Here is a 19,716-nt window from a genome sequence, read left to right as displayed (position 1 = left end):
TAAATCTATACATGTCTTCCTTTTCCCACAACTTCAAAATGCCCCCTGTCACAAGTCCCATCGATGTGTCCACGCACCACCTGGGACAGTTCAAGGCCCTGAATACTTGTACACAAGACCAAACAGAACATTGGGGACAGGCTCTCAGCATGCAGTTTGCATCACAGATGTCTCACTGTCCAGAGGTGGGGGCGGACATGTGTTTGGAAGTTCTGTGGTGAGAAACTTCCTCTGGTTCTTCTCATCTCTCCCCAGTCCTGCAAGATCCGTCATTATCTTCAGATTGAAGCGGTTAGTCGACTGTTTGCCAGGATGCCAAACACATGTTTGCCCTAACGATCAAATCAGAGGATCACCCCCATCCAGCCCTTCATTTCTCTCCCCTGTTTTAATCAGCACTTCTTTTGCTCATCCTTCCGCCACACATTCCATCAGTTTTGCAGCAACGTCCCCTTTCAAAGGCAAAACACAAAGCGGGATGGATTCTCGGGCTGGTGGGGGGATTCAGGGGGGAGTGGGGAGCTTCTCACAGAAGTATCAGTGACTCTATAATTCAATTACAGGGCTCGCTGAGAGAGTAAGAAGAGAAAGGAAAGGCAATATTTTGCCTGGGGTTGCTCCTTTTTCTCCCAGCTTTCTCCCCCCAAACACCAGCACCCTATTATCAGAGATGAATAAAAGTCTCTGCCTCTCTGACTCTGAGGATGTCATCATTAAAGCAGCCTGCAAGGGACCCCCATCCATCCCGATCCAGCTGTTTGATCCTCCTATCAGATCTTCTTTGTGATCTATTATGAACGATGGGTGGGAGTTTCTGCTTAGATATTCCTGCTCAACAACTGTATGCTCCCTCCCTCCCTTACAGGGAGTTGTCTAGCATTTAATTGAGAGAGAGAGAGAAAGAAAAAAGATTCCGTGCCACCCACCCGTTCACCAACTCACCCACTCAAGGGTGGCTGCTACAAAAGACATTTCATACAGAGGAGGTGGAGATAAGAATATGAGCTGGTGGTGCCGGGAGGTCATAGATGTCGAATCACCTGAGTCACACAGACACCTGATTGCGCTGTTGTTTATGAATGAACCCCTCTTCATCTCCACTGTATTTCTCGACCACATCTGCACACTCCTTCCCATCTGAACAACCTTAAATAGAAGCTTCTCCTGCCTGACCTGTAGCCTTCCGGTCTCTCCCATAAGAATCACCGTCTGTGCTGCACAACCTGAGGGCTTCATGAAGCTCTTCCTCCTCTGGGACGATGCTTGCTAGAATGTATTTCCTCTTCCTGCGCCGCTGCTGATTTTTTGGGGCACAAGCTTGTGTGTTCTGGCAGGCTGGCAGTTTCCTCAGGCAGTTTGTATTCCTGCAGTGCTAATCTGACTAATCTGTCTGGAGTAATATTTAGTCTCACATTTAATTGCCTTGATGTGGGAAATATGCATGTAGAGGTTGTGAGTATTTGACGCTTCAACCAACACTGACAGGCGGCCCATTATCATTACCGCGGTCCTCTCTGTTGATGTCTACTCTGTATCGGGTGAAGAGTTCATTTATTTAAAAGCTGAGAGGGTATAAAATAATCTTTAATGAGTTCTCTGGAGATGTTGTACAGAGGGGAAAAAGCAGAATTCATTGAAATGCCGGGGAAAAAAACTCACAAAAAAAAATGCAGACCAAAGTTGGCGTTACCATGCTGCAGAATCTTGCAGTTCCAATCTCAGTCCCCAGCTCCATTTCCACAGGTCAGAGTACAGCTGCAGCTCAACGGTCAACAAACATTTAGATTTATTCATGGCCACCAGGTCCACACGCAAAGTCACCTCTGCTCCCCAGGCCTTACAGCAAGTGGGCAGTGGCCCAGCAGGAATGCAGCTGGCAGACTGGAACCAGTCCAACCATAAATGGAACATGGCGTGATTTACCTGCAGAAGCTGTTTAGCCTGTGCTGGCGCACTCTCCAAGATGGTGGGACTGTTTCTCTCTGTTGTTGGGGTTTGAGTCTTGATTCCTGTTCCTGAACCCAGGAGAACATGTGATCTGCTCTTCCTGTAAAGCTCTGGGAAATATTTACTCATTTAGCAGAGGTGGCTCATAAGCAGTTAAAGCATATGCCCCTTTTCCTCTTTCTTTAACTAACAAAGTTTATATTAGCATTTTTAATATCACACCAAGCTTGTGATGGATTTTTCCACCACAGTGGTTCATTGGGAAAACTTTAAACTCGTATAAAGTGGTGTGAATCAATTGACAGAGCTTTACTCACAGTATTCCCTCTGAGATAAGTGATGTTTTTGGATGAGACTGGCTGGCTGAACGTCTGACCTGAGGATCTTTTCTGAAAACAGTCCAAAGGCTTCATTAAGAGAAGGCCCACTTTAGCTGATGTCTCAACTTAAAGACCCAGATCGCAAAATTAAATGGGCAATTTATCAAATTCATATATTCACTTCAGTGGTTGTGAAGAGCTCTGCCGTTTTAGGACCAAAGACCTTAAAAATCCTTTTTCTATTTCTGATTCCAACACATAAGAATAAAAACTGTAGTTGGATGGTGAAAAGCAAGAGAATATACTAAAGCTGCAGTTGTACATTTTAAGAGTTTTACTAAGGCCCATTTCTGATGAGAAAAAACTGCATACACAAAAATTTGTCCAAACAAGCATAAGAATGAAAATGACATTTGGCCAACTTCTCCTATAGGGTGAGATTAATGTAGCCTCTCAGTACTTTTAAAATGGAATTTGCTGAAATGCAAAAAATTCCTCAGACCCTTAGAGTACAACTGCTAAATTATTCAAGTCTTACACTTTTTAATAATTCAATTTAATGTCATTACTTTGATAAAAATTCCTCACATCTCCCACCGCAGCGTGACTATTAAAACCAGAACTTGACCTTATTGTAGCTCAATGGTAGTTTGAGACAAAGCTGCAGAAAGTTGCAGCAGATTTGAAAAGAAATCAGGAATCAGGCGCTGCACATCTAAACGAGCTAACTGAGTCCCTCGATCTGAATCACTACTGTCGTGCGAACCATGGCACTCCCCCTGCGTCTGTCCTCATAAGTGCTCCTGAACGTCTCCTCTTATCTGCTGCCTGTCCCCAAGGCTCAATTGGAATCTCCGTCCACTTGGCAGGTGATTAATCTGTGCTCCCTGCTCTTCCTCACCTCCTCTCCATCCTGCATTCACAGTCAGCAGCTCAGAGATAAACACACACATATACACACACGTGTAACACACACACACACACACACACACACTGAAAAAGCAATAAGTTGGCAATGTATTTGGCATAACATTAATTTTCACGTGTGTGTGTGGAGGGGGTCATCTGAGTGCTCATGGGGGGTTATCAGGACTGCAGTGGAAAATGATAAACAAGCTGAAAGAAAGTGTTCAGGTTCTTTTTTGGTCTAGTCTTTGAATCCCTGTGAGATGGAAAGAGCTGAAACACGTCAGAGTTGTTCTTCAAAGCTGTGTTGTTGAACTAATGGACTCGGAGAAGCAGAACACGGGTGCTTAAGTGTGACCACTTGGTCACCCTGTTGAATCCTGATGCGAGCGCTGTTTCTGAGGATGAGACATCAGACCAGCACAAGCTCAGTCCAGAGGAAGGATCTACACAGTGCATCTGTACGTCTGCTTATCAGTGGATCCGCCTTGTCTCATTTTAGCCCTTCTGCTCCATAAATAACCTGAAGTAGTGTAGTTGTCCCTGTCAGAGCCTGATGCTGTGCTTTACCTGTGTTTTATGAAGGAAACAAAAAAAAAAAAAACAATTGTCAGGCTATGCTCAGCTGAAGCTTTTCATTCAAATGTTCCATTAAAGAGACACGCTTTGCCGTGTCATGTCTTCTTCATCCTAATTGAGGAGGCAATGAAACTCACGCAGTCTAATCCCTGAATCCCTGAAGATGGATTGAAACTAGCCATGTCTCTGCTTATTGCTGTAGTGTAAACCAATAAAGTTGCTTTAGGTCGGAGACTTAGACACACACCAGAGGCTGTAGCAATGGATCTCATCAGCGTTTCATTATTTACTGATGCATTGACAGCATGGCCGGGTCTGTTCTAGCTTTCTGAAATGTAATAGTTCCTTCGCTGGGCAAAGTTTACTTTATAAAATGGTTGAAAATCCAGTTTTCTGTTTCCAGTAACGAGAAGAACCTTGAGATGAAGATGAGTCTGTCTGCAAGCTCGTTCTCTTTTCCCTGCTCTAACTGCCGCGGCTGGGGCCATTTATTAAGACATAATTACAATCTATTTAGGAAGCATCGCAGAGACAGAGAGGACCCGTACTGTTGGCGTCTCATTTTCTACTAAATTGACTTGTGCTCTGAGCAATCACAATTACAATTGAGGGAAAGGGGCTTCTGCTGAGGCAGCCTATTGTTTGAGGGCAAAAATGGTGCTGATTAGGAGTTTGTTTCATCAAAATATGCACACTCTCGAGTTGATTAATTGGAGCCCCGTTAATTGAAATGTTGGCAGTTTCGAGTAAAAATAACTGTGTGATGAGTTGTCTTAGTGTCTTAAGCTGCATTTAAATGGCACACAGAAAATGTCATGTGTTAGTGCCTGCAGATAAAGAAGTGGTTGAATCAATCCAGCTGGATTCAGCAGCTTACACGTGGACTTATTTAGGTTTATGGGAATTAGTTCTTGCTTTTCCAAAGTGGATCCAGGATTCACACATGTCATTGTATACTGTATGTATGCTGACCACGGCAAATGTCTTTTGTTGTTTACTGAAAGTGTGCCACGGCCGTTGAGCCCCCGCATCCCCGGCAAGGGACATGATGAGACTTTAATGTGTCACAGTGAATTGAAAACAGCAAGGTGGGAGGAACACCAGGGACAAGCAATGAGACAACGGGAGATATTCCTCCAACCAGCACGACGAAAGAGGAGTGCCATTAACGAGCGTCCTCTATCTTCTTCATCTTCCCTTTGGGAACAAACTGAGCAAAACAAGAAGCTGAAACATGTTTTGTCCATGTTAGGAAATATCAGAACAACTATGAAGTATTTCGGATTATTATCAATGATCACATGATTGTCTCTGAGGAGCTTTGTAGTCCCTCTCACTGCCAAGGTGATTGGAATTATTAAAAGTTTAGCATTTATAGGGTTGTCATGGCTATTTATAGATGGCTGTTTATTTCATGCTTCCTTGATTATTTGTGCTTTTGGAAAATTAAGTCCAGAGAGCAGAAAGTAATTTTATGGTAGCTGCTCTCATCTCATTTTAAAAATTTTCAGTGTTTTTTTTTTTTAATTTAAAAAAGGGTCTGACAAAAGCAAATGATGCAGGATTTTGTCCCAGTTAGTTGATCTAATTCTATTCTCGGGGGGGTCAAAAGCTTTCGCACAACCGACTAACCAACAGTTTCAGGTTGATTGTGTCCTCATCCCTCTCTCCTCAAGACAAACAAGAATCTTTGACAAAATGAACCAAAATCAAGTTGTATCATAATGGAGGAAAAAGAGAAGCTACATCCGGTGTGTGGCTGCTAATGCATCACTCTCATTTTAAAACTGCCTGCTGCTCCCTGCGTGATGAGTTAAAGTCCGGCCTTTAAACACAGGGTGCAAAAACAACCAAACGTGTGGTAAACTCCACAATGGCACCGGGCTCGTAACCAGTAAATCAAAATTTGAGTCTTTATTTAAACAAATAGGAATTAAAATACTTAACCGTAGAAGCAGTTAATCTGTATTTCCTGCTTTTACTCTGAATATACTGCTGATTCAGGGGCCGGTGAACAGGAACACATGTTTTTGCAAAGACAAAGGTCAAAAGAATAATAATCATCATTGCAGCGACATCGCAGCAATTTTTTGTAATGCCCACCTCCCCCTCGCAGCCTTTCTGCCAAACACCCAGAACAAGCTAATTAAACATCCCGTCAGCCGTGGAAATCACTGCGCTTTCATCCCTCCTCCATTCATGTCACTCACAGGGGGGACATGCATAATGACACATGTTTTAGGGCTGTAATTCTCTCGTGCATGTCAGACATTTCCCTAACCTCCGCCTGCATGGTAATCATCTGGACTGGAGCCGTTTCCTGACTCCACTGGTGTGCGGCACTCTTCTGGCAACTTGACTGCTAAATGTGTTTAGAAGTACGTGCAGCACCTTTCACTGGAGCTGAAGGGTTTGAGAGGTTGTGCAGGTAAAGCAGCATAAGGAACACACCAACACGCGCGGCACTAATGGAGGGGTAAAGGTCAATCAGAACACCTATGGGATACTAACCACTTGCTGCTGAAGTGAAGGTGGATTAAAAGTAGTGACTAAATTATCAGAATAGGTGAGGCTGTTAAAGTTTCCTGTATGTTTTAGTTGCGGCACATCTAGCCAGGCTGAAACTCTTGTGTTTGTATCCCTCAGACCAGCGCAGTACTTTGTTCCGGCGGCTGTGCTCTGCTGGCTGTCAGCTCCCTATTGGCCATCGTCACCATCTTCCTGCCCAGCGGAGGGTGTGAAAGGAGGATCTGCACCCTGGCCGGCTACATGCAGATGGCTGCAGGTTAGTGGAGATGCAAGCTCAGCCAGAGCCGTGCACGCTGCAGTGATGCAGGGAGATAAAACATGTGATAAACGGCTCTCTTCTAGACTTATGTGGAGTCTCGAATTTCTGATTCTTGGAAAATGTTTGAAGCAATCACACAGCAGACAAACCATTGCTTTTTAGGAGAGCTGATGGTGTCCATCACCAACAAAAGCAAAAGAAAATAGACAAAAGAATAAACTGGAGGAGCAGTCGCTGCTAGGCAACCAGAGGCTGTGTGGTACCTGCAGGGGCTGAGCTGTGGCAGGAAGGGCACACAGAGATTTAGAGCCTGCTGTAAAAGAACAATTACACCTCCTTAACACAGGTCATTGGTTCAGAGTGACATGTGACTTATCACGATGTCACTTTCACTCAAACAGGAAATTAATCTCATAAATTGAACATGTACTGTACATGGCAGCACTCAGATGTTAAAGCCCAGAATACAGAGAGAATGGGGTCATCGAACAGCCCTGGACTTGTGCATCAGGCCAGATTAACGGCTGTTGGAGAAAAAAGTCATTTATATGCTTACATTTTTACTGGCGTAATTCGCTAGATTTTTATTTTAAAAAGTCCTGGTAAAGTTGTAGGAAATCTAATATGTCAATTCTATGTTCTGGAAATGTCATCCCAGGCAAGATTAGCACCAGAGATGTGTGTGTTTTCCTCATTTTGTGCTTTTTACCTTTTGCTTTCCTCTACATATGAAGTATTTGTTAACCTCACCACCTATGGCTTTCAAATCAGCTAATCTTTGCCTCTCTAATTCATGCTTAGCTGCACTTGCATTGGCTCCTCTTGAAAATATTGAGTGGCTAATTTAAATCCCCACATATTGCATTTAACTAACTGTAATTAGAGGCAGAATTAATTGGACCGTTTAAATCTTTGCTGATAAATCTGCGCAGGCGTGCTTAATGGTGCGTTTTAAATGGTGCTTAAAGCTCGCAGCCACAGGAATATGTCAGCTTCAGATCAATGAAGCATCTTGAAGCAGCAGCGCTGACCTCGCGTGTCTGAGGGTGTTTGCGTCTCCGTGTGTAATCCTCTTCTTTACAATCACGTTCTGCGTCTTTCACAGCGGCAGATTTTGCTAAATGGCAATAATAACGGAGCAGCCTCTGTTCGGATTCCAGGTTGACTCGTGTCAAGATAGATGCAGATTTCACAGAGATCTCACAGAGCCCCTGAGTAGGGTACATCACAACTGTTTGTTTTCCCAGCTTTGTAGGGAAGTGTGTCAGCGCGTGAGCTTGCTTAACGAAAGAGAGCCGATATGCTGAAACTGCTTCAGCAGGGGATCTTTCAGCTGAACCAGGGATAGCAACTTCTGCTGAGCTGGAAGTTGTTCTGATCTCAATGGTTAAAATGTTCCATTGCGGAAAATAAACATTTTCAGATACATGCGGGTGAGTCTTACAGGAGTGAACCGAACTGAGGTTGGAGGGTGTTCAAAGGAGTACAGAGGTGTTCTGTACAGGTTCTTCCTTTATGAGATGGAGATGTAACAGGTCAAATCAGAAGGTAGGTCAGGTATGTGCCACAGCTGCTTTCAGAGGCGCAGGCATCAACACCTCTTCTGCACTCGTGCAGAAATCAAGCCAGAGTTTCCAGTTCATGGACGTGACTGACACTTTAGCTCTTTGGTCACTTCCTCTGGGTCAATAATGTCTCCTCTAACCACAGGATTGCCTTGCTGTGGTTTTCATTCTTCATCATGCTCTTGGTTTCTGCACCGCTTCTCTTTTCTGTGATTATTTGTGTGGCAATATTGAATGTTTTCTTGTATATTATTGGGGGGGGGGGGGGGTTATGGGTATTATCTGACCAAGATGGCATCATGTGACCTCAACCATGTATCTGATTTCCACATGCTCAATCCACCTCAGTGTCAGTGAGTAAGCATTGAAATAATTTTTTAAACTACCTACAGGCACAAACAGCTCTTACTTATGGAACTATATTAATAATCCAGGTACAGGTTGGGTCTTGCTTGTAAATGTGTTTTCTGTGCTGGTCAAGTGTGAACCTGTTGCTGTCTAAAACTTTGTGTCCCTCTCGCTGTGGTCACGTACGTTACAGCTTAATAACATTTACAGCAACATCATCGGTGTCGTGCAGATGCAAGACAGAAAACAACACCCACGTGTGTGTTCTGTCAAACTAACCTTTCAGTCTGACATGGAAACTCACATTTGTAGGTGCAGTCAGAGATGCGTTGGACCAGGAAGAACCTTTTTCTTTTTGAGGTGAAGCTACTCAGCTTATTCTTGGAGCTGCGCTCTCATGGGTCAGGCCCGGATTTAGATGTGAACTTGGTAACCCATGGCAGGAGAAGCTCCGCGCTCCCTCCAGCGGCTCAAATGAATGCGCTGCGGAGCGCTGACGGCATCAATCTTTTACGCTCTGAGGGAGGAAGGCAAAACATTTCAGTAGGCTTAAGTGAGGAGCTTTTTCATGCATATTTTATTGACCTGTTCTTCTTAGTGGTCAGGAACCGCTGGAGTGGATGGCTCTTTGTGTTGAGGGAGTAGTTTCACATGCAGGGTTTACAAATGCACACAAATGCATGTTATGAAAGCATGTTAATGGCTCACGACATCAATATCGAGGCTTTAATTGTAAAAGCTGCAGTCCGAAAACGGACCGAATTCGTCGTTCTGTTACTCCAGTTCACCTGCGGACACAAGCAGCTCTGCATTATTTTGTTCTACAGGCTGATTCTCATGCTGGAGTGAGCTGCTCAAGGCTGCAGACATGTCACACTCCACTGAGTCTACATGCGACTGCTGCAGAAGCTTAAAGATGGACGCTTCCTTCTGGGTTTTAGCGTCATTAACATCTAGAGGTTTACATTAAATGCTGCATGAAGGTGCTGCAGCGTTTACCCACTGTTCTCCCTAGGACACAAGCTTGTCCCTGATTGATTTGGCTATCCCAGTGAAAATAAATGGTAGCGGTGCAGAAAAAGGAAAAGGTGTGCCGCAATATTGTATCTCAGGAATACTGTAGATCATTTTTATGTGGTGGGGTATTCAAATGGCAGGCATTTAAATTAAAGAATATATCTTGTATTTTATAGTATTTATTCCTTCGCTACTTTTGTCAGATTCATACTGGAACTATACTGTAATTAACTGAAAGTCAAAAACATCATTTAAATGCAAACGTAATCAATCAGATTCATGTGAGTCTGTAAACTAAGAAAATCGATGGAAAACCTAAAGGGATTGAAATTATTGTAATTTCAACCATGACTGCAGTCATTCTGATTACAATCTTCTCTGCCATACTCACATGTTAGCATGACATGTTCATCCAGTGTCAGTCTGAGGATTTTGGTCTTTAGTTCTGTGCATTTCTGCCTTTTTCAGCTGATTTTTTTTGTGGATCTCTTTGTTGGTTGTGTTTTTGGTCATCTGCTGACAGCTCTTCAGACTCGCATTACTCTGCATCAACTCACTGCATCTGAGCCGCTCGCTCTGACTGTCACCTTTGTGACCCTGAACCTGAGTTATGGCTTAAATTGCTCCCCCCCACCGTCCCAAGAACTGATCCGGCTCTCTCATCCACTAAAGTACATTTACATGACAGCAAAATCTGCACCCAAGAACAAATCTTGCATTCACAGCAGGATGGAAAACCCAAAAGAATTGTGATCCTTCACTCAGCAGCCCGTATTTTGGCTGAGAAAAACGTCTCTAATTTATAGCTGAACTCTCTCCAACCCCAGCTCCACCCCTCCCCAATGTTCCCCTTTGAAGACTGCACCCATCTGAAATGTTATCTTTTAATCTGCAGGTTTTTTGCCGTGCTGTGTTTACCCTGACTGCTTCGGGAAGCAGAGGCAGTGTGTATCCCATGGATCCCGCCTCTCTGTGCGGATGCTGAGGAAGCTCGGCCCGCCGTGTCATCTTTCCCTTGGGTGATGCTGCTATGCAGATGTCCTCTGAAGCATGGTTATAAAAACAAGACGTGTGTGTGATCAGAGAACCTGCTGGGTTGTTTCAGCTCCTCTTGTCCCATATGGCACCGGTGCAGCTGCCAGTCATCTCTCTGACACAGATGAATGCATTTTCCATAACAGGCTGCATTAAAACCACAGACGCTGCTAGGGGGTACATGTCACTGCAACAATTAAATCACACCCGGCGGTTTTGTTGTTAATCCAACCTTGAGGAGGAGTGATTGGGCCATCGCTCATGTACCGTTAGGATTCTGGAACTATGGGGAAAGGAAGATGAATCCAAACATAATTTAAAAGATGATTTCATACCCTGAAGTTTAAAAACTAACAAACTCTTTCCTGTTGCCTCCAGGCACAAAATGTTGCCTATCCTGTCCAGTTTTCCATATTTTTGTGATGAGGGTGTGCTCAGGTCAAGCAACTTGTTCCCAGATTCCTCTCCAACTGTTGTTATGGAGTCTTTCATTTCCACCTCCACCCTCCAGGCTGCTACCTGCTCATTTAATATGCCGCACTTGGAGACTGCAGAATAAACCAACGCTCCTTTTTCTGACCCATCACTCCTCCATCTTTCATCCAGTTTTCACTTTCATGCATCTCTCTCCGTATTTCATATTTGCATGTTTTTATCAAAGTCTGCTCGCCGAGCCTCTTTTGGCTGGCTTTCTGTCAATCACTGATATTTCATTCTGTTTCATCAGAACTCTGTCGAGTCTCGCTCACCTTTAAAAGTGTGTTGTTTTTTTTTTGTGGGGAGAACACATCAATAAACCTAAAAGAAGCCAAGGACAGAGACATCGATTTATTTTTCTAGTTTCACAAGGTGTGTGTGAATTTTCACACACATCTGTTACATACATTTACATATACAGGCACACACACACTAATACAGAGCTGTTTCATTAATCAGTTTAACTCTGAACATGAGACTCGCTTGAGTCTATTAATATTTACGCTGCTTTATTGTAGCATATTTCATCGCAGAAAATGTGGCCTCATGGATAAATGAGGGCCAATGCCGATCCATGAATCAAATCACGTGTGTGCATTTGTGTGCGTGTGTGTAATTAGGTGGCACAGCTCTCACAGATACCATTAGCCACAAAAACCAGAGTAATTGGTTCCAGCAGTCGATTAGCACAGGGCTGTAATTAAGATTGAACTTTATTCTGACCACTTTATCACAATGTTTTTTCATCCTTTATTATTATTTATTCACTTACTGGAGATTTACAGCAAACTTTATTGTGGATATCAACATTTTTGAACAATAATGCCACCATTTGGAAGCAGCAAGATGTGAAGAAAGACTTCCAGGATCAGAATAGTGATACAGCATTAGCTCATGCTGTAGCAGCCTGTGTGCATATGTAGAAGGAAATAGTCCTGTCATTTCTGCTGGGTCAGGCAGAACTCATGCACGGACCTCAGACAAATGCTTCATCGTGAACAGAACAGACGGACATTGGATGTCACAGTACTGATACAGGCTTGTGAACATTATATTGTTGGAGCACCCCTGGGCGGTCATTGCTGTCAGGCCGTGCTTGTAGCCTCGATCAGCTTAAGTTCCGCTCTCACCTGCTTGATGTAAAGAACCACAGGCACCGAGCAGCTGCTTTTCCATAAGCGCACACTCAGAGGAGAGCTTGTGCATGTCTGTGAACCGGGTTTACTCCTGCTTACCGTTTACTTTCTTCTCTCTTATGCCGTTTTATCCTCTTCCCTCTCACGCAGTGATTGATTGTCCACTTGGAGGCTCCTCTTGAGTGCACCGCTATGAGTGAAAGCTCACATCACATTGTCTTGTTTTTGCTTGTGCCATCTGTGTTGTCTGGAATTCGTTTTTTTAAATTTCTTTAGGCACTATGAGGGATTGAGACGGCTGGTACCTGTCACACACAAACACTCCATGATTGATTAGGCCATGGTGTTAAATTTATGTGTTTGAGATTATGAGTTTTCTCCTTCTTATGAGTAAAAAATATTAGTATTGCAGCTCTGAACGTTAGCCATTGATGTGTACGTTCTTGTGCAGGATGCAGAATAACAGGATCATCCGCATATTTCTGGCCTTTGTATCTTCAGTGTTCTCAAACTTCAAAACTTTTTTGACGATTCAGAAGTGTTTTCACAGTTGCCAGTGCTGTACAGATGAAAAGAGTAGCTCAGCAGAGATCTGGGACCTGGTTTACCTTTCAAGTTTCTGCAGTCAAGACAGAGAAAGGAGAAGGAAGCAGCCGAGGGAATGTTTTCTCACAGGAACCTCGGCTGGGGGCTGTTCGTATATTTTTCAGGAGCTGAATAAGAGCAGATATCAGCTCGCTCCACACAGCACCTGCTGAGCTGAAATATAGACCTGCAAGAACAATTATCACCATTGGGACGTGACTGCCTGTAGCTTAAGTCATTGTAAACTGTAACTATGCATGTTTATTCTTTATGCACTCCATGTTGCTTCTTTGCTCAATACTAGTGAAGAAACTCTTGGTTTCTTTGTCAGCTGCTGAATTTTGTCTGTTTAACTGATAAAATTCCCTTCCCACTGATTCATTCTGTGTCTAGGGAAGACAGTATGATTCTATTGATTGCTGCAAAAAGGTAGATTGTTTCTCACAAAGAGAGATCACACAAAAAATCTGTAGTCAGAGAGGTCAGAGCTTTCTTCATCATCATCATCATTATAAAACAGCTGCCAAGAGCAAGTTTAACTTAATGCCATCAGGGTGTGTTTTTGTTGATTTTACTGCCATTTCAGTATGTGGTATTAATTACATAAAAGAACAAAAACTCAAGCAAAGAATTTCCTCCAAGTTCTCATATTAGGGTCTGTTTTTCTGTGCAAGACTTTCCTTCCCTGAGCTGTTCAGACAGTCTAAATGTATGGAATGACCAAACGCAGGTGTGTGTGTGTGTGTGTGTGTGTGTGTGTGTGTGTGTGTGTGTGTGTGTTTGTGAGTGCCGTGTGTGTGTTTAAAACATGTCTCTGCTTATCTAAACGTGAAGCGATAAAAGGTGTCTTGACCCCCTCTGGGCCCCAACACGATATTGGAATGAAGTCTCTGTAAATCAAACACCTTCTCTCTGGATGGCCTTCTTTACACGGACATGCAGGCAGTTGAAAAGCAGACCTGATGTGTACATATACTGTATTCACCTCTCCCGTCTGGATTTCTCGGCTGGATTTTTGTACATCAGCCACATGTGTACAGCTCTGGAACTGCTGTGTACCTCTGGCATGGTGGATGAAGATGATATGATCTGTGCCTCATCCTCTGAGATCATAAGCAGCTATCATATCTTGCTGGAAAAGGAGGGCTTTTTGTGTATTTTTGTTGGGCCTACAAACACACACACACAAAATACATTACAACATTGATTTCATCGATCATTTTATAATGAAATCTGTCCTCATGTTTTACCTGCTGATCCACTTGAGTCATGACATCAATCTGGAGTGGTGGAGTGTGTGTGTGTGTGTGTGTTTGTGTGTGCACTCAAATAAAACTGATATGTTGCCTATAGTATGGACATATATCTAAACGTGACATGCAGGACAGGACACTTCATTTTCCTCCTCATTCAAGACATTTATTCTAAATGAATCCAAACATTTTTGACTTTTCTACTTTTTGGGTTACATTATTCTAGTTACTGTTTTGTGTTCATTTCTTGTTTGGAAATAAAAAGACGGTCTTTTTCGTTCTGTGAGAGAAGGATTGACTACCTTCAGGATGGCCAATAATCATCAAAGTGGTGCAGGATTGTGCTTTGTGTCTCTCTGGCACCAAAGACACAGCAGATTAATGTGTCGGGTGTCGGGTGTGGAAAGTGAAGCTCTCTGCCGATGATCAGCTGATTGGATGGATCTTCCCAGGACTGTGAACTAATCTGTTACAGTACTCTCACTAGAGAGGTGGGTGTTTGTGTGTGTGTGGGGGGGATGTTCACCTCTCTCTTATTACAGTCTGAGGAGGGTCCCTCACAGTAGCAGAGAGACACGGGGAGGCTGACAGATGAGAGAACCAGCCAGTCCGGGACTGAAATGATTAAAGGCTCGTCTCAGCCCTCTGGCATTGCTCTTTCATTTAACTTCTTTCACCGTTTGACTTCAGGGTCAAGACCAGGCTGATGGTCAGGAAGTGGAGCCCAAATTAAACAGGTCACATTATCTCCACCACACCTCATAATGTCTGATTTTGTAACAGGCCACCCCAAGCGTTGTTGACATGTCTGTATCTGAAATAAACAGCATCTCCAACTCATATCATCAAGAACTCAAGATGTTAGAAATGGCAATTAACCATTTTTGTACAGGATGAGTGTGCGTTGACTAAATATTGCAACAGGAACCAATTTTCCTTTTCTATTTTCTGATATTTTAACATTAAATACTAAAAGTTCAACTTGAATATCCAAAGTAGGTTTTACTCAAATGTTTATTTTTATTTGATATTTATTGATGTATTAAAGGTCCTGCTATAACCATAAAATAATAGATTTTTACAGTAAGGGAGTTTTCCGGGGTTCCCAGTATAGACTCAAAACTCATATTGATCACAAAATACTGAAGCAGGAGGTCTCATATGAGCAGATTTCAAGTGTTAAAATGAACAACCTGGCGTATTGGAACAGAGAAGTTAAATAGTAAAAAGGGTTTTAATATGTCTTTATGAGGTCATTTACTCTAAAGAGGTAGTTTGGAACATCTGTCTGAGTTCTTATTGTCAAACACTGCACAGCATAATCTCACAATCCATCCAGCTATTTTCCCCATTATCCCCTCTCCCTGACAGGCCGACACAAACAGCCTCGGTGGGGGCTGATACCGTGTCAGCAGGGCGAAATCGCCCGTCCGTGGATGAGATGCTCGCCATCTGCTGTGTTTACACTCTCAGCCTTTTTCAGCTGTATTATTTTGACAGCCTTTGATGCATTAATGATTTCCCCCCCGTCTCTCAGGTCTCTGGGTTTGGTGCGGCCCTGTTTACTCGGGAGCGAGCTGCGCTCTTTCATCACAGCTGGAATTCCCCAGATTCTCAACTTCTTTTCGGAGCATGTCAGATAGCTGTGGAGTATGGAGAGTATATTTTTGGCGGTGTTTGTGAAAAGCTGTCATTGTCTGCTCAGTTTATTGCATTTGAACGTCTCCAGGCTGGTTCAAACGCCACTTCTGTGGATTTTTCTGCTCTTGGGCTCGAAGTTAAAAAACCTGCGAATCTTGAAGGTTCCAATTAACATTTGCTAGTTTGAGAACCAAAAATGACATTTAGAGATGCCGTTTTATAACAAATGTTCTGTGCAGACTGCTGTTATCATTCTGGCAGAAGAGGTGGCCAGGTGGGATACAACTGTGCACCGCAGGGTGTCTTAAAGAAGGAAAAATGGGACAAAAGCAGGGAGACAGAGATGGACGGGCGGCCAGTGCCGTCTTCTCCTCCTTCCTGCTGCTGAGGGTCCAGCTGTTGTATCGGAGCGTGCTGCTCACATTAAGCAGCAACAGGAGCGGAGAAGGTTCATCAGTCCCCAGAGTGTCCCAGCACCCTCAATCTGTCACCAAACATTCTCTTTCACACGTACACAAACACACACGCACACACGCTGCCAACACATATTTGCTCCAAATGTCCAGTGTTCCTGGGTTTTGCTCTCTTCTGTAGATGAACAGAATATTACAGCATTACTGACTTATTGCTACTGACTTTTCCTCCAGTGACATCAGCAGTCTGACATTTGTGGCTTTTGCTAAAATGCTTGGGTGATCATGGGATGGATTGCCGTGACATTTGGTGGAGGCATTTGTGTTACCGAAGAAGAAGAATCATCCTGACTGTGCTGGTCGCATAACATTTCCTCTTTGGCCACCAATATACATGCAAAGCTTGATATTTATCACTTCTTTTATTGCTTGTGGTTAAAAAAAAAAAATCATTAAATTTATTTTCAGGTTTTTTGGATGCCCTCTTTCCCATGTGGAATGTGCTAATTGAACAGAAATGAAAATACAAACTGAAAAGTTAAAACCCAGTAAATCTGGCACAGTCTCTCTCTGTAGCTGTACTTACGAGCTGACAACTAGATTAACCAAATTGCTCATTTGTACAGAGGTTTTTCTGACATCTTTGCAGGATAAGATTTATCTTGATCCCTGGCGGGGATAAACAGGAAAGAACAATCATGAAGACTGGTGTTTTATTAATAAAGCACATGAATTAAACACCAATATAGGATGCAGTGCAAACTAAAATAGACTAAAACTGGGGCATTGGCACTATCATAAAATACAGCATCCCAGTGGGATGGTGATGGAGCACTGATATAATGTGGCTCTTTGTCAGTGTGGCGACGCCGTGCTCTTTTGGGTGACGTTTAGAATTTCATGGGAAATAAGTGATATTGAGACGCTAATCCTTCTATCACCTCTGCTTAGCTGGGCTGTTCCTGGCAAAGGCTGGAAGATGACGACGACCCCCGAGAGGTCGCATTCAGTGTTGTTTGTGACTCAGGGGACAAAGAAAGCCTCGGATGAATGGCTGAAACCTGATTGAAGTTGATTGTGTGAATGTTGAGCGCTCAAGTTCAGCGGTCTGAGCTGGGATCTCTGACCTGATGGTGATTTCTGCCTCCATGACAGCAGGCGTCCGCTCAATGACCGCCGTGTCACAGCATGAGAAGAAGACAAATGGTACAGAGGAGATGTTCCAGCGTGTATCACGGGAGACCAGGGACAAGTTCTGACAGTGAGAGTGTGGACACAGTTATCACCAGTATGCCACAAAGAGACGTGACACATGCATGCAATTTTCCTTAACAGCCTGCGCCTCTCTCAATCTCTGTCCTTTACCTCTTTCTTTCAACTCTTCCTTTTGTTCCTCCCTCTTCTGACTTCACACCCGAAACCTCCCCATCCCCTCTTCATCTTTGCTCCCACCCCCTCCCATCTTCTATGCACAATGCCCCCTGAGAATCTTTGGAATTCTCTGAAATTCAAATGTGTCCTGCCCCTGAAAATGACTCTTAGTCTGTTGTTTTCGATTATTGAACCCCACCAACCAAACTTGTACACGTTGACTGCTGTTACATAGTTTCCCACCCTGCAGTGCTCTGCCTCCCCTGCCATCCTGACGTGCATATTCATCATGCAAACGCCGTATGTGCTATAAGTGCGCTACCATTAGTCTCCTTCTCCTGCAAGAACTGTGCTGTTTGCATGAGTAACAAGCTCTGCATGGCCACAATGTGTCTCTGTTGTCTTTAATTGTGTAGCGTGGCAGAGTTGTATGGAACTAGCGTAATTAACACCCTCTCCATAATGGGAATCCAGCCTTACTGTTTCTGATGTGTAAGGTTGTTACTTTAGTCCAGTCAAGATTTGCTGATTTATATCCTGAGCTAAAGTGTGACAGATGTATCCTTCATTTTGATGAGTTAATTAACAATGCTAAACCATGCTAGTCTACATAGATTGCATGTTTGCTAGCAGTCGGTCTGGAAACACAAGCATAGCTGGACTAGAGTTCAGCTCATGGAGCTCTTGAACTTTTTTAGGAGATAGGTAATGTGGCTGCAGCATGTGACCAGGACTGATTTCATCTTCAAGAGGGATTTGGGGTGTATCCAGCTGGGAGGAGACCATCACACCATGGAGAGCAGCAAAGCAAAACAGGGAGATGCTGGCCAGTTCCACACTGATAGATGAATGATGAATTCTTGCTGCAATTCAGGCATTAATCAGAATACTCTGCTGTGATTGAAATGCATTGGTGTGATTTAATGTCTGCTAGTCTGATCTAGATGATCTGCAGGTGCAGCAGTTTGAAAATAATCTCTGGTCGAAGAATTTGAATAAAAAGTGAAATTGCTTTGCAATGGCTGCATTGTAGACGGATCACCTGATATGTAATCTCAATGCTGGTGGAACTGGCAGGATACAGGATATAGACGTCAGGCTCCACTGGTTGGACTTGCTCTACTGTGATGGGAGTTACACCTACTTGTATGTGACTGTCTTTTTTTCTTGGGTAGGGGGAATCTACACTGTTTGTGTAGAGGGTGGATGATGGTCGATGATGGTGTATGAGTCACAGCCAGCAGCCTTTGGTTCTCCATCTCTCTCTGATGATGGAAGCCGCAGTCAGCTTGGCACAGGTTTGATTTTGCTTCCATGCCAGAACTCTGAAATCTGAACCTCTCTGTTGTCCGTCTAAGCCTGAGGAGAGAGGAAGATACTGTGTTTTCAAACTGAATAGCAACAAAGACATCTAGACGGGAATGAGAGATGGGGGAGAGGCGGTGATTTACCAACGAGAGCTCGTTTGTAGACAGCTCATCTCTGTTATTTCTATAACCAGGTGATGGGGTCTTCACAGGATGGTGAAGGATAATCCCCGAGCTCACAGATAATTAACTTATACCCTTGCGGTGTCTGTCGTCCCACTTCTCTTCTTCAGCCCCACTCATGAGTAGACATCGATCAAAAAGCTTCGCTCTTGTTTATTCACTGAACTTCAGTTTATTTCTTGTGTCACATACTCACAATTCTGAGCATCTTCGCCTCTGGGGGGGACAGGGCTTCTTTCATTATCACATTGTGGTCAGTACCTGGTAGAGGGGTTTCTGTGTGTGCGTGAGTGTGTGGTTGTGTCGGGTGTAACTTCATCCGCACTGTCGTTCTGCCCGTTACATCATCTGGCATCAGAGTTTCTGACTTGAAAGCTGATATTTGTGTGAAATAAACTCCAAACTGTTTCTGTTCTTTTGGACATTGTCAATCTCTGTGGTGTGGCAATTAAATCTTATTGGGATGCTAAACAACTAAGGAATGCCTGAAAAGTCTTTTTTTTTAAAGCCAATATTTTCTTAGCTCATAGGAATAAAGCAGTCATTACCCTGAAAAATTATCGAATGTTGGGATAATATGACATTGAGTAACTTTTTGAAACTAAAAATGTATTGTTATAAATTTACATTATCACTTATGCTCTCTCTCTCTTTCTTTCTTTCTTTCTCTCTCTCTCTCTCTCTCTCTCTCCTTCACACACAAACACACAGAAATGATCTGTTGTGCACAGTGAAAGCCAGTTAGGAACATTTCCTGTCAGTCACTGCAGAGGCTATGAACACCAGAACAATGGTACTGTATATGCATTTGTGTGTGCTTCTGCTTCCCCAAGTGTTTGTGTGTG

General features: G+C 43.4%; 1 protein-coding gene across 3 annotated transcripts in view; it reads left to right on the top strand.

Moving 5' to 3' along the window:
* The window catches only part of lhfpl7 (LHFPL tetraspan subfamily member 7), a 61,918-nt gene that overhangs the window by 11,500 nt on the left and 30,702 nt on the right, over positions 1 to 19,716 (top strand). For 2 of the 3 annotated variants that reach the window (XM_011617211.2, XM_029848015.1), the window contains exon 2: positions 6,399 to 6,537. In XM_011617211.2, the coding sequence (XP_011615513.1) occupies positions 6,399 to 6,537 (139 nt within the window). Of the gene's footprint in view, positions 1 to 6,398; positions 6,538 to 10,365; positions 11,422 to 19,716 lie in introns of those variants that run through there. The other variant, XM_029848016.1, reaches the window with a different exon arrangement.

This window comes from Takifugu rubripes, chromosome 15 (assembly GCF_901000725.2).
Source record: "Takifugu rubripes chromosome 15, fTakRub1.2, whole genome shotgun sequence".
NCBI lineage: Eukaryota > Metazoa > Chordata > Actinopteri > Tetraodontiformes > Tetraodontidae > Takifugu > Takifugu rubripes.
The sequence above is the reverse complement of the archived record's forward strand: the minus strand, read 5'-3'. Positions and strand labels throughout refer to the sequence as shown.